A 24,148-nucleotide genomic window follows, 5' to 3' on the forward strand; every position below is an offset into this window, starting at 1 on the left:
ATGCTGTTGTTCAAATACTTGTTAAATGAATGAACTAGTGTTTATACAGTCATCTGAACTTCCTTAGGTTTCTACAACTTACTGATCTGCTTTTGTCAGCTCTCAGGTAATCAAGTCAGTTCCCTAGTACACATTTGTTCAATGAATACTGGTAATAGGTAAGGTGCTGAAGAGGCATGTACTGGTAAGACAAAGTCTTTTAGGTGCTCTGTCTGGTACAGGTACTGGGTGAAATGTGGACATTTCATCAAATAGAGACAGGCCACAAGCATAGCACACATACTGTGTTTTGAAGGTTGTTAATATACATTAAAATTCATTTTGTTTGTTTTTGGATCCTTCTGGGGGTGGGAAGTCTACAGATGGGCCCTAATCTATGAAATGCAATTTTATGCAGCCTCATTTGTGCATGTATGTGAATTTTTCAGGAAGGCCCATATTCATTTGCATGAGTAAAGCCATGTCTATGAAAGGGTGGCCTATCAGCAAACTTTGGGAACTTGTTAGAAATGCAGATACTGGAGGTGGGGCCCTCCCTGTTTAAAGCAGCTCACCAGATGACCTTGACATACAAAGTCTGAAAACTCCTGGATTCCTGCCAAAGGAAAGGGCTAAGCTACTTAAGGCATGATGGATGGGATAGTGGGGGATAAGGGCTGGAGAGAGGAGACACTGGCCCCAACTAGGGCACATTATCCAACTGGAATGAGTGACAGGGAGATGGCGGACTTGAGTCTAGATGTATGAAATTGATGCTATTTCAAATGTTTATTTTTTTATATATACTTTTTTTATTTTAAAGATTTATTTACACAAGAACCAGGGTACAGGTCAGATGTGCGGGAGGGTGAGAGGATTCACCAGAGACAGAGCGGGGTACAGAACAGGCAGATTGACTGAAGTACACTGCTGAGGGGAGCAGTGGGCGAGACAGGAGAGGTCTGCTGCGCCATGTGGGACCCTCGCAGGCCAGCCAGGATGGAACCAGCGCTGCGGAGGCTGTGGACAGCTTCACAGCACGGCGCTCAACCACCCGAGCCACCAGGGGAGGCCCTATTTCAAATGTTTATTGAGGAATTTCCTACTAGCCTAGTATAAGGGTTAAAAAAAAATGTACTTTGTGATCAAGCAGACCCGGATTTTTTGAGAACTGGTGAAAATGTTGAGTCTTTTTTTAGAGCTGGTAGGAGCAAAATCATCCTATGTAAAACTGAACAAAAAAGTCCCCAATGGATAATCCTGCAGCATGGGCTCGCCACGTGCTATAGTTGTGTTTGGTATGGAGGAGTGGACCAAAGTCATTACTAAAGCCAGTTTTTTTTTAAATACATTTATTAACCAATGTTAACACATTAAATGAATCTATATATTGCTAGTCAGAGCAGCTTACAAAATGCCAGAATGCATCATAAAACTGGACAGCCACAATGAGTAATTACAATGTGCATAGTGGCTAAGCTCAACACCTTGATATAGCTTTATGATTTGCAGAAAAATTTTAATGATTCCTAAAACAATCAATTGTAATTTTACCTAAAACTTTTACAAAACCAGGCCACAATCTTTTTTTAATTTTGTTTTTTTTTTTTTTTAAACACACAGTTTTCACGCTGTAGTAACTTGGAAATGTGCAACCGTGTCAACGGAGACAAAAAAGCCAAAGTAACACGAATCTTACTTTCATGCAGCTATCAGTTAAATAGTACATACTCTGGAATGATTTTACACCAAAAATATTTCCACAATAACTTGCTCTCATAGGGGTGGATCGAAGTTTTAAAACTTGAAAAACAATCAGAGAAGGTAAGTATTCCTGGTTACAACATCTCAATCAGACCACGCACGCACCGTGGCAACACTGACTAATTACACAGCAACAAGGAGGGACCTACAATGCCTGTCACTGCCTATTCAGGGACAGCATTTGAAATGGGGCTACTGGGCAGTTCTTACCAGCCACTGGGCACCACGGGGGCAGTAGCTTGTCGATTAACTTGTGTCACCACCATCTGCAAGAGCATCAGGACGGGATGGATGATCATTTCACAGAAGACTTAGTTACATTTTTATCTTTAGAGTGAACCTGACAAACCTGGAGAAAACTTTTTAAAGGTTTTCCTCCTGATTCTTCCACTTCCATTGTGTGACTGCTTTAATAAATATCAAAGGTCTAAATAAATATTTACAAATTATTTCTCTAACCTTAAAAAATTAACTAAATGATAAATGGGACTTGGACTTGGTCTAAGATCAGTCTTTGAAAAAAAAAACATAAATTGTGGTTTTTTTTTTTTTTTTTTTAAAAAAAAGTAATTTGTTTTCCTGGCTATTTTATATATCTATGTATAAAAAAATTATTCAACTATCGATCCATTCCTATTGGTAATGCTTCTTAATCCAGACATTCCGCAAAATACAGACTTTTTACAAATCACGGCATCTTTAATACAAGAAAATTAACATGCATTATTCTTCATTCTGTGTACAGTGAGGGAGTTCATTAGTAGGCAATGACCCATTACTACAAACATAACGGCTTCTGTGAAACTTAAGTGCTTTCTTTCCTTTTAGTATTAACTTACAATACACGAGGTGACACCAGATAATAGGCAATCAGATGATATTTGGGAGGGAAGGGAAGCATTATAGAATTTGTATGCCTCATCTATAATTTCATGTATGGATAAAGGTAGTTTTTGGCTTTTTATTTTCTTTTTTGTTTTGTTACAAGCACTCATGTTAGGACAAAGATGAAATGTGCAAACTTTAAAATTTAAATATTCATTTTCTCTAAGATCCAGCTCAGTAAAAGATTACCCCAGTTCCCTGCAATTTTAAACTACAAGATCAAAGCTAATAATTTGTTATAAAAGTTATATATTGAAAAGAAATAATGAAAAACACAATTGGGAAATATTTAAGAAAAAATATGCAGGACTAGCACCTGCTGTGTCAACCCTGTTCCCTAAATTCAATCATATACCCACTGGCATAACCAATAGATAATGCCTTTAAACAGTAAAGTAAGCTGAACAAAACCAGCTCAACAAGGTTAAGAAATAAATTTCACATCAAGGTAGTATGTTTTATTTCTGACACAGTTCTGTAGTTCTTACATTCAGATCTACTTTAAATGTTCTTTGTTAAACTCACTTGTATTCACCTGCGGATATTTAAAGATCTGTTGTTTAAAGGTTAAAATCTCTGTAAAACCTAAAAATGTTTTAAAATTTGCTGAAAATGCAACAAATTCTCAATTAAAATTTTTTAAAATAATACCCTCCACTGATGTTACTTTTACCCCCTGAAAAACTCCGGAGGAGCATTAACAAAAGATTTAAACTACTGTGCAAAATTTCTTCACGAAAAGTGTTTAAAGGCTGGTGCAAAATGGGAAGCAAATTCTAAACAATTTTGGCTTCTTGGAAACAAAAACCGCTGTGTCTGAGAAGAGTAATAACTGGCGATTCTCCAGGAAGAACCAGCCTTCATCTTTTCCGGCGACAGGTACGCTTGTGTTCGGCGTGCCAGTGCTCCTGCTGACACTTGATGGAGCAGTATGACGTGTTCCAGCAGCAGTGGTACATGGCCTCCTCCTCACAGTTGTAGCACTACAGACAAGAAAGCAAGACCACCATTGGTATTGAATGCACAGGGAACAAGTGGAAATGGCATTCTTTTGAAGTTGTGCTTTCTTAAAATATTTTTCTTACGACTTTTGCTTTCTTTTCTCAAGTGTAGTCCCCATAGAATTCCCATCACCAACTCACCTATGTGCCATCACCATACTGCCCTGTGCTCTTTCCACCTTCATTTTGATCTCTCTCCCTCCCCTCCCCAGAGAATGTCTCTGATTTACAGTTGTCTGTTTTTGTTTTGTTGTGTTTTTTTTTCCCCCCTTGATCCCCTCCGCCCCATGAAGTTGTACCTTTACACTCATAACACCAAGCACATCTAAACATGTTTTACATCCTGAGAAGGCCAGCAAGAGACAATGAAATGACAGACATCTACACATTCAAACTCACCTGGCACATCATCAATTTTTTTCATCTCTACCATTCCCATCAGCACAAAAACATAATTTCTATTTTCTTAAACAGGTCTTGAGGGGGCCCTGGGAAGACGGGAGAGCACAAAGGCACCAGAAATCTCCCACCCGGACTACCAGAGTCAGAATCTGTCTGAAATTGCTATTTTGAAGTTCTAAGAATCTGCGGAAGACGTGCAGCTCCCAGAGGAACAGTCGCATGGTAAATTGCAGTGAACAGTCCATTTTGACTCTTTATGGGGTAGCAGCTACTCCCCCGACCCTTAGCAGGACTTGTGCACGCCCTTCTGGCGCCAACTGCACACAGCTTATGGGAGGCAGGGTGCGCAAAAAGGATCCTGTCCTTCAAACACTGGGATCTGTGCTGATTTCCTGCTTCTAATTCACAGAGTTAAAAAGACGAGGCTATTCTTGAACACTAATTTGCCAGAAATGTGTAAAGGAATCCTACAGGTTAAAGAATATGGGACAGCAACTTGAAGCAGTATGGAGAAATCAAAGTAACATATGGGTAAGTAAGAAAGATTGTATTTTTTTTTTATAATAATGGCATATAATTTCCCTTTTGTTTTCTACATGATTTATTAAGAGACTAACACTGAAACAAAGAATTAGTATAAAAGCTAGTAGCACCATAAATTTTATTTTTAACTCCAAGGAGACTAATGTGTTTAAAGTAATTTTTAGTTTGTTTTTGGGCACACATTAGATAAAGGGCATGTAGGAAACAAGTGTAAGACCTTCCCTATCAGTAGTTACTTTAAATGTACAGGGATTAAACTATCCAATCAGAAGCCAGTGACTGGCAGAATGGTCAAAAACATTTGATCTGATTATACGCTGACTACAAAAGACTCATTCTCACTCCACAAAGGTTGAAGTGAAAGGATGGATAAAGACATCCCATAACAGTAGTAGCCAAGGGAAAGTGAAGGTGGCTATACATTAAATGAGGGGGGAAAAAAAAAAGGTTTAACAGAGCAAGAAGATGTAAAAATCAAAAACATCTCCAGAATTTAAGTCAAAAGTAGTTTTGTCTTACTAAAACCCCATTCACAAAATAGAACCTGACAAAAGATAAGTTAAAAAAAAGGATTTAAACTACATGATAAACCAACTAGATCTAACAGACATGAACACAGCGCTCCAACCGGTAGCAGCACAGATTCCTCTCATGTGCACAGGGGCATTTTCCAGGATAAACCATGTTTTAGGCTACAAATTTAAGTCCCATTCTATATGAAAAGGCAGACATACAAAAAGTCTTCTCTGACAAAATATAAAGGATAAAGTAAGAAATCAAAAACAAAACTGGAAAAGTGACAAAATTGTGGAAATTAAACAATACACTTTTAAACAATCAATGCCTCAAAGGAAACATTCCAGAAGGGAAATGTGAAAATACCTGGAGATAGTGAAAATGAAACATGACACACAAAGAGCTGTGGGATGCCGAGAGGCAGTGCTCAGAAGGACATGTATAGCTGTAAATACACCAAAAAGATCTTAAATCAGTGAATGAAATGTTCACCTAAGGAATTATTTCCTTTCTAGCAAAAGGAAGGAAATAATAAAGATTAGAGCAGAGATCAATAGAGAACAGATATCAGTAACATTACAAAGTTCTTTGAATAGACCAATAAAATTAAGCTAGATGGACTAAGAAAAGACAGAAATAACTAAAATCAGAAATGAAAAGTGGAGATTTTTACTCTGATTCAAATATAAATAGTATTGTAAAACAGTACCATTACCAGTTCTTCACCAGAGGATACCTGTCACTAACAAAGTGACTGAATAAGAAAAAAGATTTTCTTATTAAAGAAAAAAGAAACCCTCGTACATTTTGGTGGGAATGTAAATTGGTGCAGCATGTATGGAAACAACGTAGATTCCTTAAAAACTTAAAACCAGAAATACCATATGATCCAGCAATTCCACTCCTAGGTTTTTATCCAAGAACATGAAAACACTAATTTAAAAAGATATATATATACCCCTACATTCATCACAGCATTATTCACAGTAGTCAAACAGATGAGTAGACGAAGAAGATGTGGTATATGTAGAAAATAATGGGATAATACTCAGCTACTTTAAAAGGTGAAAGCTTGCCTTTTGTGACAATATGGATGGAAGTTGGTTATGCTACAGCAAAATCAAAGAGAAAGAAAAATACTGGACAATTTCACTCCTATGTGAAATAATTCTTCTAAAACATGGTGGTTACCAGAGGTGAAGAGAATGAGGGGTGGGGAAGAACAGGGAGAGGAGTGAATTTAATAGTGTGAATGGCACTAGAACTATGGTGTTGAGTTTGGGGTGGTGTATACACAGGGCTGTGAAGCTATATTCCTGAAAGTTAGATAGTATCAGAAACCAATGGCAAATTAATAGAAAATAAAACCGAGTTATGAGTAAACTGCCAATTAGCTGAGCTCTATGGAGGACCTACATGCTCAGAAGCATCTAATCTAGGTGGAAGACAAAAGTCACAAACAGATGTGACAGAAAATGAACTACTTGGTCAGATTCTAGGCAGAATAAGACACCAGTGGAATGTCACATTTCTTTAATACAATCCAATGTACACATATTAAGTGTGTATTAACCCACATACAGTGAAAATCTGAAAATCCTTTATTTGCTCTTGTGATAGTTATATTTGTAATTTCACAATTTAGATATTACCAATCAGGAAGAAATAGTCAGGGCCAGCTGGAAAAGTTATATAAACTAATTGTTTTATAGTCTAGCATAATTTCAAATTAACAAAATCCTGAGCAATTATAATAGTAAGGTAGGATTTGGAGTTGAGAGGTCATAGGATTTTAAGTAAAATTTAAAAAATTAAAGCTTAAAATTATTTCAAGGATTATTTTGCATGTTATATAGCTCTAGACTGAGTTTCATCATACCTGTGGCACATCTCCAGAAATCAGATTCTAAAAAATATCAGTATTTACCCACTGCTTCTTCTTGGTCTGAGAAATTAATTGTTTGTGCTGTGTTGCTAGCTTCTTGATTTCTTCTACAAATTCTTCTTTACATTTTTCCTTTACTTGCTTACATTTTCTGTCCATCTCACCCTGCATATTGGCTACAGCTTTATTTACAGCTTGTCTTTTTTCTTCTTCCATTTCAGAACGCAACTGAAATGAAAAAAAAAAAAAATTAATTCACAGCGTCACCTCATGATTTATACAGACCATCTACATTTAAACAAAACCCTAAAACGTAGCTTCTGCTTAAGTGACATACCACTTTCCTTTTATTGCACTAAATGCTGTAAAATGTTTAGCTGAGAAAACTACCTTTACTAATGGAAAGTATCATAAAAGATTTATAGGACCATTTTAAAAAGCAGATACCTCATTGACCCATAAGAAAAAGAAGCTAAATCACTGTGGGGAAATGATTTTCACATCTTGCTGAGGTGTCAGAAGCAACACCCACTGTGGTGATGTTTTACCTTTTCTAGAGCTTCTCGTACAACTCTTTCAGTTTCTCGCTTGTGATCAGACTTCATTCTGTCTTTAAAGTCATTGAAGATTTTGGTGTACTTGTCATGGCACATACTCTGACACACTCCATCACCGGTGGTCTGGGTGCTTCGATGAAGCATTCTTGGGGAAGAGGCACTTAACTTCTTGGTCTGAGTTGACACTGAAACTTTTTCAATTGGCTGAGGCATTGTGGGGATTTCCTGGCTAGAACTTACTGCTTCAGTTTCAGGCTCTGGTTCCTAAAGGGTAAGGAAAGTGCTTACATATAAAACAAAACATAATTCACTAGCTCAAGCTCTATTATGATAAAAGTATAGTAATATATATATAAATGGCCATATAATAAACTGGTTAAAAAAAAACCACAAAATTAAGATATAAGTTCTATGTATCTTTTACTGCAATTAAAAATTTTTAGGGCTTCCCTGGTGGCCTAGGGGTTAAGTTTCAGCACTGCCAAGGCCTGAGTTCAGTGCCCAGACAGGGAGCTAACCCACCTATGGCAAAGCAGACCTCTCTTGTCTTGCCCGCTGCTCCCCTCATCAGTGTATTTCAGCAAATTCACCTGGTCTGCTCCCCGCTCTGTCTGGTGAAGCCTTTCATCAACCTCACCCCTGACCTATACCCCAGTTCTTCTACGCAAAAATAAATAAAATCTTAAAATTTTTTTCAGTGTTTAAAAACCATGCAACTAGTTGCGACAATAATTCTAAACAGAAACTTCATTTACTATTTCATTCTGTATTAATATGGCTTTTGCTTTTATAGTAGTATATCATAAAATAAAAAACTCATTATCATCTTACAATCTCTTCTCTGGACTGGATTCATTAACAAATTTCCTAAAATTCTTAACTACTTCTATGTGTTTGACCCATACCCAGATTTACACCTGGTTGAAAAGATACATGGATTCTATAATTTAAAATGCTGAGCTTAACCATAGCTCCCTCCAGGTTTTTTTTTTTTTTTTTTTTTTTTTTTTGTGGGACCCTCGCCGGCGGCCGGGGAAAGAACTGGCGCTGCAGAGGCTGCGTGCAGCCTCACAGCCCAGCACTCAACCGCTGCGCCACCAGGGGAGGCCCTCCCTCCAGTTTTTAAACACGGGCTAATCAATTAATTAGATAAACACATTATTTTAATGTTGTAATATTTAATGTTATCAGTTCCCAGGAAACGCAGCTACTCTATGGTTGCCTAAATTGACTTCAGTGTCTGAACATGTGTGTCATTCTAGTGACAGCAGGAATGGACAAGAGGGCAGAAGACTGGGAGTAAACGTGACCGATACTATTTCACTGACGGCAATGCATTTCACAAGCACCTGTCAGAAGCAACTGTCTTGACCATAACTTTGAAAATATTTCCTTTTTCAATCACCACTGGGCACTGCAAGGTGAGCAACTTACTTCTTTTTTGGGTTCCACACTTTGATTACGTCGTCCTTTCTTTGCTCTTGGTTCTTGAGTGACCTTTAGCTGTGGGCATCATAAGAGTAACATCATGTTATTCCAGACACTGTGAAACACATATCTTCTAAAATACTAGTCATGGCTCACAGGTGAAGAGTGAGCAACTTACTCCTTTTTCATAAACTCATTCAAAATCATATAGTTAGTACCCAGTGACAGGCCACTCTGGTGTAAGTGGCCTAAGAGAGCTAAGGCATCTTTGTAAGAGGTAGAAATGTACTGAATTTTTTCAAACCAGGTCAGGATCAGGGTTATTGGTAGCTTTTCTGTTTATTTGAATTGGTTAGGTTTCTTCTCAGAACACTTTTAAAATGTTTGTAAGAATGGAGGGAAAATGGTCAGAATCCGCTCACCACAGTGCAGAGTGTGCAGTCACAATTTGCACATTTAAAATAACAGAGAGGGGCCTCCCCGGTAGCGCAGCGGTTGAGCGCTGGGTTGCGAAGCTGCCCGCAGCCTCTGCAGCGCCGGTTCGATCCCCGGCTGCTCCCTGGCCACCAGAGGAGGGTCCCACATGGCGCGCAGACCTCTCCTGCCGCCCGCTGCTCCCCTCAGCAGTGTGTTTCGGTCCTTCTGCCTGCTCTGCTCCCCGCTCTGGCTCTGGTGAATTCTCTCACCCTCCCGCGCTTCTGACTGTACCCAGTGCGTGTATAAATAAATAAATAAATCTTAAAAAAAAAAAAAAAACTTACACCTGAACTGTGAAAAAAAATAAAAAATAAAATAACAGAGAGGCAGCTTCTTACCAGGACCCAACTCACCTGCTCATTACTAGTGGAGGAGATGCTGGATTCCGCCTCCTCTTCACCTCGGTCTTCATTCTTAGACTTCCAAAATCTTCCCTCTCGAAGGAAACGCTGATGCAGTTCCAGCTCATCGCAAGCCTTTTTCCATCCCATGCTCCGTTTGACATGTAGTCGATGAACATTGACTGTGATGTCCTGTATGTTTTCAGAGGGGATCCAGGCCCTACGGACAGCAGTTGAAGGTAGTTAGAAACTTTCAAAATACCCTCTTTAGTGACAATTCTTATTTACTGAGCCTGTTAATTATGGTTTGAAGGAAAAACTCTTACCAAGTAGAAAATAGGTGAGGTGACTTTTTCCACAATCATCAAAGTTCTCAGAATTGGAGTGATTCACAAATTACTTTAGAATTATTCACTTTTTTTTAGTCACTTTAGCTTTTCATTTAATACTGTAAGTCAAAAATCTAGCTATTTGCAGATCATAACTACAGAATCATTTGAAAATGCTCAGAATTTTCATGAGATACATAAATAGAAAATAAGGTCATCTAAAAAATATTACCTGTTATAGTTATATCATGTTCCTATTCATTAGATAAACCATGGTCAATAAATAGAGAAGTATTTGAAGTAATAAAGCACTTAACTATGAACATAACTTTTAAGTGTCTGAATTATGTGTAATATTGACCTAAAACTATAGAATGCAAACTCCATTTTGTTCTATTGAGAAGAATGCTAAAACTTCAAGAAAACATTCCTGGGTTTTAATGACTTAATTTGGTCACCATCTAGAATGTTCTATCAACTCAACAAATGTTTACTGTATGCCAGGGGAAAGCATCACACCAAGTAAACAATGTGAATATCTGGGACCTAGCTGATCTGGAATATTACTGCTTCATTTGACAGTTGAAGATGGAATTATCAGTGGCTGGACCAACTGAGTATAATTGTGATCCTAATTATTAGGATGACATGTCTGCATAAGCAAGCCTCTGCCTTTAAGGAGCTTACATGTTATCAGAAAGAACTGAAAAATTATAATGCAATGCAGCATGTAGCCAGGATTAATGCCAGCATGTTCTGGAGAAGGGGTTTTCATTTGATTGTATGTGGTTAGACGTTGGGCTTGATGTTGAAAGATGAGTTAGGATCTAAAGAGGAGACCATATGTGGATGAAATTCCAAGCAGAGGGAATGTCAAGATGGCAAACTGTAGGTATGCATGAGCCAATTAGTAAGATAGGTACGAAGGTACAGATTGGAACACAGCACTACGAAAACACAAAGATTTATTTTTTTCCGTCTTTTGTTTAAATGTACTAGGTATCAGAGTTTTTTCACTCCTGGCCTGTAATTATGATGATGTAGAAACACTAAACCTATGATTGTTCTGAGAGAATTGGGACACATCTGCCTTAGCTATACATACAGACTTCCAACTTGCAGGTATACAAGCCAAACTGTTAGCTTTACAATTTAAAAGCACATTTTAAATATAAAATATTCCATATCATTATAAATTAATAATAGGTGAAAATGTTAAATCTTAACTGCCATATAAATATTTATGAATGTTACATCAGCAGTATCTCACCTGACACAGTGCTTTGTTAGGTCAGAGCAAACTAAAATACATTTTGAAATACTCTAAACTCTAACACAAAGAGTGCAAAGGAAATTTTGCTTGTAGAAGAGAGTACCTTACCCATTAGATTTTGAATTAATATTGTATTTACTCTTCCAGTCAACAAATATTTATTGAGTACCAGGCAGTCAATGAAAGTGCTTCAGTCTACTGTTAAAAAGCCATGCTTATGGAGAGAGATTTGTTACGAGCTGTGCTGACCAATTCAAAATAACTTGTGACCTCACAGTATTATTCCCCATAAGTTAAAGTAATACCCCACAATTTAGGGTCCATATCATAAAAAGAGATGTAATCTAATTGGCTATATCTGTCAATCCAAAATGCTCTGACTATATGCAGTGTACAATGATTCAGCGATGGCAACTCAAAATATCCTACTTCTTGCCGGTCTCAAATTTCCTGGTCTGCCCCATCCCACCCTCAACCTATACAGCACAGAAAGATCTGCCTTGCTGACACAGACCTTACCAGCTACGTTTTTTTCCTCAGGCAGGCAAAAGCTTGCAGAACCCACACAATATTGGGTCTCATATTGAATGATTCACAGTTGCCTTTCTTTTTGGAATCTGGAAATTTGCTCAGTCTAGGAAAGGAGCAGCAAGTTCTGTTTTGAGCATACAGAAAGGACTAGTTCAAAACCATTTAAAATTTTTCCCTCCCATCTATGTATAAAGATTATGATGAGGGCCTCCCCGGGGCACAGTGGTTGAGTGCTGGGTTGCGAGGCTGCCCGCAGCCTCTGCGGCATCGGTTCGATCCCCGGCTGCACCCCGGCCAACAGAGGAGGGTCCCGCATGGCACACAGACCTCTCCTGCTGCTCCCCTCAGCAGTGTACTTCGGTCCTTCTGCCTGCTCTGCTCCCCGCTCTGGTGAATTCTCTTACCCTCCCGCGCTTCTGAATGTACCCAGTGCTTGTATAAATAAATAAATAAAAATCTTTAAAAAAAGGTTAATTTTAAACAAAAATTATGAACTGGCAAAATAGCTATTGGTGGTGATTGCTTCATAGCACTGTGAATGTTTCTGCTGCCACTGAATTGTATACATAGAAATGATTATGTAACTTTATTTTTTGAAGGAAATTAATGAAAATTTGTAGTCATAAACCTGTTACCTAAATGATTAAAGCTCACGATTATTTCAATATCCTTATGTGCTAGAGTATAATTTTTAAGGTGTGTCCTCATCAATCATTTATTTCAGGTATCTTAGTGGACACACTGGAATGAGGAAAAGCAAAGGAAAAATATTCTGGATTTACAGTGAAATTGCAGATCTATTATTTTCTAAATTAAAAACAACTTCTCAAGAGTTCAAGCTGTCCAGAATTTTTATGTAAAATCTTCCAGGAAGCAATCTAGGGGTAACAAAAATTTCTGGAAACTTAATTCTGATTTATCTGATTTATTATCTTCAGATAATAAACTGACTCAGGTAGATTAGTTCAAATATTCTTTTAAAACATTACATAGTATACTGAATGACAAAAAAGAAAAAAATCCAGGTGAAAAATTCTGATCATTGGATTGTTCTTATCTAACAGTATAGATTTTAAAATAGCTGAATTCCTGGCACTTTTAAGCTGTGCTTTATTTAATGAAAATTTAAATACTGAATTAAAACTTTCCCCATTGTTTACATATTTATATTATACTGCTTACCAAGTATTTGCTACATGCCATGCACTATGGTTAGGTCTTTATAAAAACCTGTCTCATAAGATTTTTTCAGATTTAAAGACATTACTATTTAGGCCCTTATTTTACAAGTGAGGAAACAAGGCTCAGGGAGACTAACTTATCTAAGATGAGAGTAGTAAATGATGAAGCAGTTCACAAATCTGATGGCTCTGACCTTCCCTGGTATCAATTTAGATATGGGTAGTTTTTCTCAAGTGTACACTGACTCCCTGCTGGCTGTGATGGAAAATTAAAGCAAACTAAAAAAGATGTACTCAGCATGTAAATAACCATACCACGAGCAACTCGTTTCGTATTGAATTACAGTATTTTCAATTAACTGTTTCTTGCCAGACAGCAAAGAACAGAAGTACTTTTTTGGAAATTTATACCAGCCATGGATTTCTTCTAACTATACTTCTATAAAAATTAAATGAAGACTAAGTAAAACTTATATTAAGGGAGGAATAAAGGCTCTCATTCTGTAGTTTCTCTTATGTAACAACTTCACAATACCCTTATCCTCCTGGCAAGAGGGAATGCACTTCAGGGGCTGCAAATTTAAATCCTTGCAAGTATATTCATAGATCATATAGCTCACTTTTGTCCTTTATTTACAACACAAAGGGTCTAGCCATACTTTCATAATTCTATACTTCAGCATTCATTATATAAAATAACTGCAAAAAATTTTACAGCAATAAAAATGGTATTTATTCTTGGGATACATATATTCTTAGAACATTATGAAAATGTAAATTTTTAAGCACTGTTGTATATCTCTTCCTAACAACAGACAGTGTAAAATCTACAATGCCTTGTAGTTCTATGTCTGTAATTTTTTTTTTTTTTGTGGGACCCTCGCTGGTGGCCGGGGATCGAACTGGCGCTACAGAGGCTGTGGGCAGCCTTGCAACCCAGCGCTCAACCGCTGCGCCACCAGGGGAGGCCCTGTCTGTAATTCTTATGCACACTTAAGGTGTTATGCACACTCTTAGATCACAAGATTGACAAGTCTCTCTTACTCCCAAGTTGATTTTTTTTTCTATGGCCATCTAAAAGAGTCTTGATGAGACGACTGAAACAACTATAATGTCAATAATACTATGGAATAGACACATTATGAATTCAACAGTGAACAGCTATTGAACATGTCCTGCTGAATAAGCAATACCTGAAATACACCCTAAAAATACCTTGACATACAACAGAAATCACTGTTCGCTACCTAATCAAGTATAAGCATCTTCAAATTACTGTCTCATACATTTTCTGGTAACACAGCCACCAGAACATTGTCCACAGCATGGCTAGGCATTCCAGAGAACTCCTCAGAAGCACAGTTATGATACCACACATGTGACTGTGGATTACCTTTGGTGGTGGTGACCAAAGAAGCGGACGTCAACCTGATTGTCCTCTTTCTGCATGACTTTGGCTGGCCAGAATCCAAAACCTTTCATTTTTGCCCAAACCAGTTCATGATTAGGTATCTGGAAATAAAATATTTTACTCAGTCATATTATTAAAGTATTGAATGTAAGTATATCATTAGTATTAAGACTTAGGCAAGTATTATTTTGAGAATAATTTTTTAACTCCTAAACATATAGAACTTTTTTCTGGGATTGATTTTGCCTTCAAGAAAAACACTCAAAGTTAAGCATTATATAAGAGCAGCAAAATGGACCTTCATTATTCAGAAGAGAGGAAAATTTACTTGTCTGATAGCCTGTATCTCTCTGGAATTGGAAGGCTCTGAAGTCAGGGCTATGTGCGTAACAGTGGCAAACGAAACACTTTGAATACAGTCTAACACCTGGAGCCTGGTAGACATGGGAGACTTGAAGGCCCTGGTTCAAACACACTAAATTCAATTGACCGAGAAACATGGAAATACTTCCAAGACAGGTTTCTCCAGGTGCCTCTGTACCCCTAACTCTGGGAGCTGCCATAGTGCACTCACAGGCTTCTTGGCAGAATCCTTGAAATCATGTAAGGTGGGGAAGTTACAGTTATAGACATATATCTAGCCTTATAGATTTCTAGTGGAAAAATGAAAAGGAAAAATTTGCTTTATTATATATAAAGGGACCCAATGTTTATTCTTCAGTTCCTTCTTGTAAAAGTCAGAAATGGGTAGTGACCCCAAGTTGTTTTGTTTCATATTCATTGAAACTATATAAAACTACCCTACAAAGAAAAATATTGGGGAAAGACTAAAATATTTAGGAAGGACTATAATCTTTACGCAAAATAGAATAATCTTCCTTAGAATAATTAAGAGATTAAAAAAAATCACAAAATTTCACGTACACAAGGATAGCAGAACCAATTGTCTGGACGAGCATTTGACAAATAGAAGCAATTCTTACACAGCTGTAGTTCGTCGAGCTGAAAAAGAGAAGCAATGATTTTAGCCTACATTAATTATGCTTGCTACACTTTATACATCCATGTAATTCATTCACATTCACTTTCATGTGTATCATCAGTCTTGGATTTTGTTAAGCTTAGACTTTCAAATTTCTAGTAAATAATGCTGGAAGAGCCTGCTACTTTCCTATATGAACCACCCTCAAGGTCCCAGTCTGCACTTGGAACAGAAGAGAAGTTCCTTGTGAGGCCTGGTATGGTCTGATCTGCTTCTAACTCTCACTGGTGCCTTTGCACTGCTCAGTAATGCTATTTCCTCAGACAGGTCTTTCTAATCTACTTAAAATGCCTCCACTGATAATAGTCCTTATTTTGCCTCATTCTTCATGTCAGTCATTGCTTATTTTCTTTCATAGTTTTTACAACCTGTTAAAGAAACTTATTTTGCCTGTCTTGCTTTTTTTGAGTGTTCCTCTTCAGAATACAGCTCCATGAGCGGGAAGCCAATACCTTGATCACCACTTTATTCCCCCTAACACACGGCATGAGACATAGTACACATGCAATAAAAACTTGTTAAATTAAAAAAAAAGAGATAAATATGAAATGAATTCAAGAAACAAAACGTTTTATACAAATGGAGACACTTTTGCAAAGAGTATGAACAGTCAGTGTTTCAAACAAGAAAGGTCAACAAAAAACCTTCATAAATGTTTTTCATTAAAACTGTATAAACAAAACTTGTTATTTCTTTGCAATGTATTGTGTTTCCAACTCAAATCTGAAATTTTCATCAAAGAGGCTAACATTTATTGAGAAATTGCCCAATGCAACTCACACAATTACGTGCACTATATAACTAGTACTCTTAAGGGTAGTTACAGAAATTTTTTTTTGTAGAAGTTACTTAGTCACTAAATCTAACTCACAGAATTTTTCTGAGAATAGTTCTGTCAGAATTCTTTCTTCCCTTATTTGCATTATCTTTCAAGTATAGCAAATATGGAAATAAAATGTGTATTAATAGAATCCTGAAATAAATCAGTTTACAGCAAGAGATTAATTCTTAGGCGTGGATGGTACCTCATGACATGTGTCTTTATACAGCATCCTTGCCATGTCAGCCTGCTCACTGTCTGCTGTAATTAAAGACAGATATTACCTATTACCAGTAATCCAGAAACAAAGATTATCAAAATTAATGTAGCCATTCACATTTAGTTTGCCAGAAGTATAAAATATATCATACAAAAATGTATATTTTAAATAAAATTCAGACAGCAAAATAACATTCTATAGGCAGCTTTAATTTCACATCCCATACAACACTAATTATAATCTTTTTCTTTGCCTTTGAATGATGGAATATTAATGAGATGATCAGAATTATTAAAGAGCCTCTCCGTTACACAGAATGTAAAGAAGAAGAATATTTTCTCAGCGTATTGTTTTACTTTTAGCCAGTCAATTCTATGAGCTATAACTATATACCCCAATACTTTTAAGTTTAAACCCTAACATGACTACCTACTTAACAGGTACTATTTTTTAACAACTATTTCTCAATGTAGTGAGAAATGTAAATGGTATTTTCGAAAATGGACACAATAGAAAAAAACAACAAAATATTCAACCTCCATAGAAAATCACTGTGTTGTGGAGAAGTAGCTGAGCATCAGCTTTGAACTCTTCATAACTTCGGTATTTCCCTTCATTCACTTTCTGTAGAAGGTAAAAACAAAACAGCAAGGATTACTAGTGAAGATAATTTTCTGCATCATGTTAACAGGGTTAGAGTATGGGACACAGGAAATTTTCAGGATGACATTATTACTTCTGTGTCCCACAGCAGCAATCTACAACTCTATCTGCAGTTAGAATATTACAGTGAAGCCTCTGTTGTCCTTTACAGTCATGTACAAGAGAGAACTTTGTGGTCTGAATATCTTTAACAATGATGGAAGTATTAAGCTTTGTATGGTTAGTGTGGTTTGTGAGACTCCTAACTATATAATGGCCATTTTTATAACACAGGAGAATAAAGACAGAACAGAAAATAGAACTATTAGTTTCTATGACTGTTTACCATAACTACAAAGAAAATACTTTCATAATTCTGAATCAGGACTAGGTTCAGATTAAAAAATAAGTCCTTATTGTTTGTCTATATACCAAGGCAATGTCGTGGTTTCTCCTGTATTAGAATGATACATGTAAAGGATTTCCATCACTAAATTCTCTGTAGCTTTGTCTTTAATTGTCAAAGGCATTTGAAGAAAATCTGAGGTTTTGTCTTTTTTTTTTTTTTTTTTGAGGGGTGGGGCAAAACTTGAGAGGTATGACAATTAACTAAAAGTAACAAGGGAGCATTTTCTCATCCTGGTAATACTCTTAGAGAATTGGCTTGAAAATAGCTCAGCACAGTAAAGCCTCTAAAAAATAATTAAGAACCCACCTTCCTGCTAAAATCCTTCAAGACCCAATTCAGTTGCCCTTTCTTTCTTCACAGAGACATCCCAGATAACCTCAGCTGGAAATGCTTGCCTCTCTCTGGCATCTACAGTCACATGGCTTATTCACAAATACTGATATCCAAGCTTCATCATGACTGGCTTGGGCTTAGGTGTACTCAGGCGCTTCCCAGGTGACCTGATCCACACCCAAGTTGAGGACAACGGCACCCAGCATTTCCAAAGCACCTTATTACTTTGGAGGTTTGCAACATCATGGTTTGTATTTTGATCTGGATTACAGGCTCCTGAAGCATAAAAATCATGTCTTTGTCTTTATTTTCCTAACAATGCTTTGGCATGTGGTCAGCACTTGCTAATAAGCACATGGCCAGTTAATATTCCCAAGGGATCAGAAAGGGGCCTCTGCAAGGAGATATGCGGGGAGTGCAAAGGTGGGGCTAGGAAGAACAGCAGGGTTCTTAATTATTCTTAGAGATTTTACAGTTTAGGAAAAGAGGCTGTGTCTAAGGCTATGAAATCAGGGTAGGACATAAAATTAATAGTTTATATATACATGTAAATATATATATAACTAGGAAAACCATGTTCAGATATGAATTCTCTATATCTGTTATATTTTTCCAAAATTTGTCAGCCACTTGGGAACAACCTTCATTTGTCCTTTTTCCATTAAAACATTTTTCTTTTAAGGATTTATTTATGCATACAAGAGCTGGGGTACAGGCCAGAGGTTGCGGTGGGGGTGGGGGGGGTGAGAGGATTCACCAGAGACAGATTGGGGAGCAGAACAGACTGACTGAAATACACTGCTGAGGGGAGCAGTGGATGAGACAGGAGAGGTCTGCTGCACCATGTGGGTTGCTCTCTGGCCAGCCGGGGATCGAACTCGTGCTGCAGAGGCTGCGGATTGCTTCACAGGTTGCGTCTTGACCCCTTGCGCCGCCAGGGAGGCCCTCCATTAAAACATTATACCTTCAACTTTCTTAGCTGCTAAGGGGATTAGGAAACTTGTAAGATGGTATGAAATTATTCCTATTGTCCTCAATAAGCTATTATGGCCAACCATAAGATTTCAAAATTTCAAATGACACATAAGGTACAGAAATAGTAAATCAGCAACCCAAACGGGAACCATTTCTAAATGTTCCAATGGATTTTATTATATTTTGTAATTAAATACTAACAAATTAACAATCCTCAGCTAGAGTTGGTAAAGTTAGGAACTTTAAGAGTAAGTTTCTTAGTTATAATCTTTGTTTTGTTCATTTTCATTTTCCCAAGATTCTAGATCAGTTCTAGAATCTAGTTTTTCCTTGAAGAAAAGGCCTAAGTATTTCAGCTAAAACTAGGAGACCATGTTCAGATATGAATTCTCTATATCTGTTACATTGACCAGCCAACAATACATTTTCTTTAATTAACAAGTATCAGTATAGTATAAGGTGCTTAAAACCAAGCTTTTTAAAAAGATGACACCTACCTGCACTACAGCAAGCACATGACAGTTAAAATAGCAGCAAGGCTCTTGTCTACACTCTCTGGGGCGAGGGGAGGGGGCGCAATCCGCTCTCAGCTGCAGTCCTCAGTCTCCTGAGAACTAAGGGGCATCCGTAGCAGGGTAGAGGGTGCCTTTACCTCTTGTATGGTGGGGACATCAACCGCTGAGTGCACCAGCCTCCTGTACATTGGGTGTTTGTTGTCCTTCCCTTTTTTATTAAGGTCTATAGCCTGAAAGGTCATTAGATAAATCAGTTTTAAATGTAAGAGAAAGACAGGTAAGACATCAATTTCTAAGCAAGTGCTTAAGAACTTAACAGGAAAATGCACAAGCACTATGTGATTTAAGACGGCATTCCCTAAGGTTTCATAGAAAGGATGGTTAGTTTGGAAAATTTCACTCCATCTTAAAAACTAATTATTCATGCAAATGTTCACTGTGATAAATGGAATTTGAAACTATAAATGATTCTAATCTAAGCAGCTAAAGAAATGCCTGTCTTAAAAACAAAGACAAAAAATTCCAGAAGTCTTTCCATAGAACTATTTACTGCACAAAAGAAATACCTCCCCACTACTTCACACTACTCTGTGTGAAGTCATTAATTTGTAAAAAAATTTTCAGTCATTAACTTGTAAAAAAATAAGCCAGCATGAATACATCTTGAGAGATTCGAAGAGATCCCCCTTCTGCGGGACTCACCCTCTCCTTCATGCGGGAGACGATGAACCTCAGGTATGTACTCATTTCCTGTTTGTTTGTGTTTTTCTTCTTGACACTCTGTTAAAAACAGAAAAAGCCAGATATAAAACCCGATCATTTATGTGTCTGTAGTCACGTAAAAGACTTCTACATGTAAAAGAGCAAAGTATGCAACAATTTTATTAAAAGATGCACTATTTCTAACATATCTGATACAGAGAAATCTTTGAAATCTCCATAGTAAAAATAGCATTTAATGTAACAAACTAAAAATTTGAAAATATTATGCTGTACTTAATGTAATGCCTTTAGACAATTATGCAATTTTTTTATTAGTGTTTTAAAACTTTAACCCATTTTCATATGAAAATAAACAATGACAATAATGATGACAATAATGACATAAAGTAGAATCACTTATTTTACCAAAAAAACAATGGCTGAAGTCCTTAAGAGAACATTTTAATTAGCAATAGTAAATGGTAAATTTCAACAGAACATTATTCTTTGTTAAAAGGTTATGAAAAGTCTGTATTATCTATGAATCATGTACACTGCAGCAACATATACCCACATAGCTATTTTAAAGTATATGCATCTACCCTAAGCAATAACTCCAATTCCTATTAGTCTTGCCTAAAAGCTAGTTACATTCTTCAATTTATCTATGAAAATTTAACTTCATATGAAGAAAGAGGGTCTACCTTTCATGTCACTTCTAGATAAGTAGGAAATAACTACAAAAGTTCCCATTTCCTTAGCCAAGGGGAGCCGATAGCTAGACACTCATCGGTTGAAGAATACAGCACAGAGGACCGAGAAGGTCCTCTGTTTATTTAATGGATGCTTTAACTTTTTCAGAACACTAGATTATGATTCTCTGCCCAGTGGCATTATTACTCCCAAAAGGACTTTATACACAGAAAGTCATCTTAATAGAATACATATACAGGGGAAGGAGCAAACATTTCTCATGTAGCTAAAAATTCTTAGCAAGGACTTAAAGTGAATGGATTATACATACATGTAACACTCAAATAACTGAATAAAAAGTGGGAAAAGAGTATATGAGCTGGAAGCTGAGTTGCCTATATCAGTAGTTCAAGATACTATCTTCCCTCTGCTTCTCACCTGGATTCTTTGGCAATGCATAGATATGGTAAATACATCCTTGCTTACTCAGCTTTATTTTATGACCTGTGCATACAACTTCTAAATTTATGCCAGTGATAGAGCAATTCTTCTCAGTCCCAGCCAAACCCCAGATTCCCTAGTAAAACTTCTATAAAATGCAGTAGGCTTCATCCTTAAGCATCTGAGTTGGATTTCCTGTCGGTAAGTCCCCATGTGCTACATTGTTCATTCACTGATTTGTTAATTTCTGAGGTGGCTGTGACACATAGCTAAGACCGAGTACCAGCTAAGACCGAGTACCAGATGTGGAATTTAAAATGGAATGAAATTTCCTGGGCCCCAAGTATATAATCTTCAGGGGAGAAGAGCCTTAATGTAGCTTATGAATTCTCATTTTTAATAAGATCCCCAGTGAATCTCATACACATCAAAACTTGAGAACTATTAGCTGCTTCCTCCAATTAAGCCAGAGTACAGGCTTACAAGAGAGCAGAGGGAGTGCTCAGTGGGCAGAAAATAATCAGCTATTGATGCTTTTGGACAAACATTGCGGCCAACATGGATATCCTTCCATGCACAGCTTGCTATGCTAAATAAACAGCTTGATCACCTGTCAGATACAGGGAAGAAAAAGAGGGAGAGGGCCAGGAAGGCTGCTTTTTTCTTAGCTCTTGGGACACCTATCATATCTTAAAAAAAAAAAAAAAAGAGGCTCTATTGGGCTTCCCTGAGGGTTCAGGGGTTAAAGACAGCACGATAAACCTATCACCAACCACTGCAGCACATATTCAATCCCAGCCAGCCAGGAAGCAACCCACACGGCGCAGCAGACCTCTCCTGCCTCACACGCTGCTCCCCTCAGCAGTGTATTTCAGTCAGTCTGCCTGTTCTGCTTCCCACTCCCTCTGGTGAGTCCTCTCATCCCCCACACCTCTGGCTTATACCCCAGTTCTTGTATGCATAAATAAATAAATCTTTAAAAAAAAAAAAAGGCTCATCATGCCAACAAAATATTTTGGTTATACCACTAAAAATCCTGATCTCAAATATTTATCTGATCATTAAAGTGTGTATAAATTCATATATATAAAAACCTACATCAGATTGGAAGTCATATAATGCTGTATGTGGGGGTATGACTCTTTCAATGGGTTATTGAGATGGAAATGTACAACTGACACTATGTAGTGAAATACAATTTTAATGGTCACCAATACAGTGTTGCAGACCTTTCTTCAACTAACAGGTAAGAATACTCTCTGCTCTAGGACTTCCTTTGAGTACTCAAGCTCTACTGGGCAAGGTGAACACCCAAATCAATGTCCACTGGCACCAGGCCACCTGTGGTCACATGAGCAGTGGTGTAGTAGAGAGAGCACAGCACCGCAACAATTGGCAACCCACCTCCGAGGCTGCTGTGCATTTTACACATGCATGGGAATGTTTTTCTCCTTCCTGCACTCTAAATTAAAAAAAAAAAAAAAAAACTTAGTGTACTTTACAGTCAGTATCTAATATCTCCTGTTTTTAGAGCCTTAGAAAATATAGCCATTCATTGTTTCTTTGTGGGGGAAAAATTATGCAGTGCTATTACAGAATTAGAATATCACTATAACTAAGACATCCTAGCTAGTTTTTTCTTTAAAAAATTTTGAAATAGCAGTGAAAACTCTATTTTACATATTTTAAAATTTTAAGTAACTTGTGAAAAAACTGTTCAGGTTTAAGCAATAAAAGGTCTGTTTTCAGTGCCTACTTCTTTCCACAAAGAATCTACACAAAAAGCTCTAATAATGCTTTTACTTTAATTTCATCTACTTAAACATTTTTAAATAAATTGATAATTTAGCATAATGGCTATCTGCAGCAACATTTCTCTCTTTTTGGGAAGACACCAAATGCACAAAGTTCAAGCTTGAGGGGCCTAATTTTACAAAACTAAAAGACAAAATAGAGGATGAAAATATGATTTTGCATCATGCTTAAGTTTTCTTAGTGTTGGGATACTAGAATTATCTCATTTTTGCTACATGCAATTAAAAGTGGTGATAAGAGCCTGGAAAAATGACTATTTCTGCAAAATGTAAAAGGAAATATGCAGAATGGATAACTTTTATGGCTAAATGGAATCATCTACCCCCACCCCTCACAGCTCAAATTTCTTCAAATTATTACCTTTATCTAAACTCCAGGGAAGTCTTACACTGCATTAAATAAAGTGCTATCAGACCTAGATGTCCTACTTCAGTGTTCGTCAACTATGATTGCACATTAGAACCACCTGTGAAAGCCTTTTTAAAACACCAATGTCTGTTTGTATAAAGTTCCAGAATAGGTGCAATTTATCTGAGTTGGAAAATAGAAAAGTGGCTTCCTGGGGTGGGGCTGAAGTGGGATTCAATGTCCACATTCTGTACCTGTTAGGACTTGAGTGCATGAGCTTATAACATTTGTATATTCAAATGGTATGTTCAAGACTACAAACTGCTATAACAAATTTTATCCCTTGTGTCTAGGGGCCATCCCAAGAATTCTGATATACCCCAAGGATTCTGATGCAATGATTAAGGCAGGGGCCTGGATACTCACAGTTCTAACACCGTGTATGTCTCTAACATGCAGTCCCGACTGAGAACCACTCTCAGAGTCTTCACACAAACATGCAGTGATTCCCCCTGAAACCTTTGCTGGTACAGCAACATGTGTTTAAGGTGTGTATCTCCAAAAGTTCTTCTTTAAAGATTCACTAAGTCTCTCATCTACTTGTTAATGCAAATAAGATGAATCAGGTTTTAATTATTTGTTAGTTGTTTTCTGTTACTGATTAGAAAAATCAAGAATCTGAGTTGCATA

The 24,148-nt window shown here is 37.1% G+C and overlaps 1 protein-coding gene across 10 annotated transcripts in view; it reads right to left on the bottom strand.

The window, feature by feature from the left end:
- Positions 1–3,488: 3,488 nt before the first annotated feature.
- Positions 3,489–24,148, bottom strand: part of ZMYND11 (zinc finger MYND-type containing 11) — a gene marked incomplete at both ends in the record, with an annotated part of 68,133 nt that continues 47,473 nt past the window's right edge. For 3 of the 10 annotated variants that reach the window (XM_084253796.1, XM_084253791.1, XM_084253789.1), the window contains 11 exons: positions 3,489–3,611; positions 7,018–7,203; positions 7,524–7,796; positions 8,967–9,035; positions 9,791–9,998; positions 14,486–14,604; positions 15,428–15,505; positions 16,571–16,626; positions 17,122–17,209; positions 19,597–19,689; positions 20,162–20,239. In XM_084253796.1, the coding sequence (XP_084109922.1) occupies positions 3,489–3,611; positions 7,018–7,203; positions 7,524–7,796; positions 8,967–9,035; positions 9,791–9,998; positions 14,486–14,604; positions 15,428–15,505; positions 16,571–16,626; positions 17,122–17,209; positions 19,597–19,689; positions 20,162–20,239 (1,371 nt within the window). The remainder of the gene's footprint in view (positions 3,612–7,017; positions 7,204–7,523; positions 7,797–8,966; positions 9,036–9,790; positions 9,999–14,485; positions 14,605–15,427; positions 15,506–16,570; positions 16,627–17,121; positions 17,210–19,596; positions 19,690–20,161; positions 20,240–24,148) is intronic. The other 7 variants (XM_084253797.1, XM_084253792.1, XM_084253798.1 and 4 more) reach the window with 5 other exon arrangements.

The sequence above is a fragment of the Talpa europaea genome, assembly GCF_964194135.1.
Source record: "Talpa europaea genome assembly, chromosome: 14".
Lineage (NCBI taxonomy): Eukaryota > Metazoa > Chordata > Mammalia > Eulipotyphla > Talpidae > Talpa > Talpa europaea.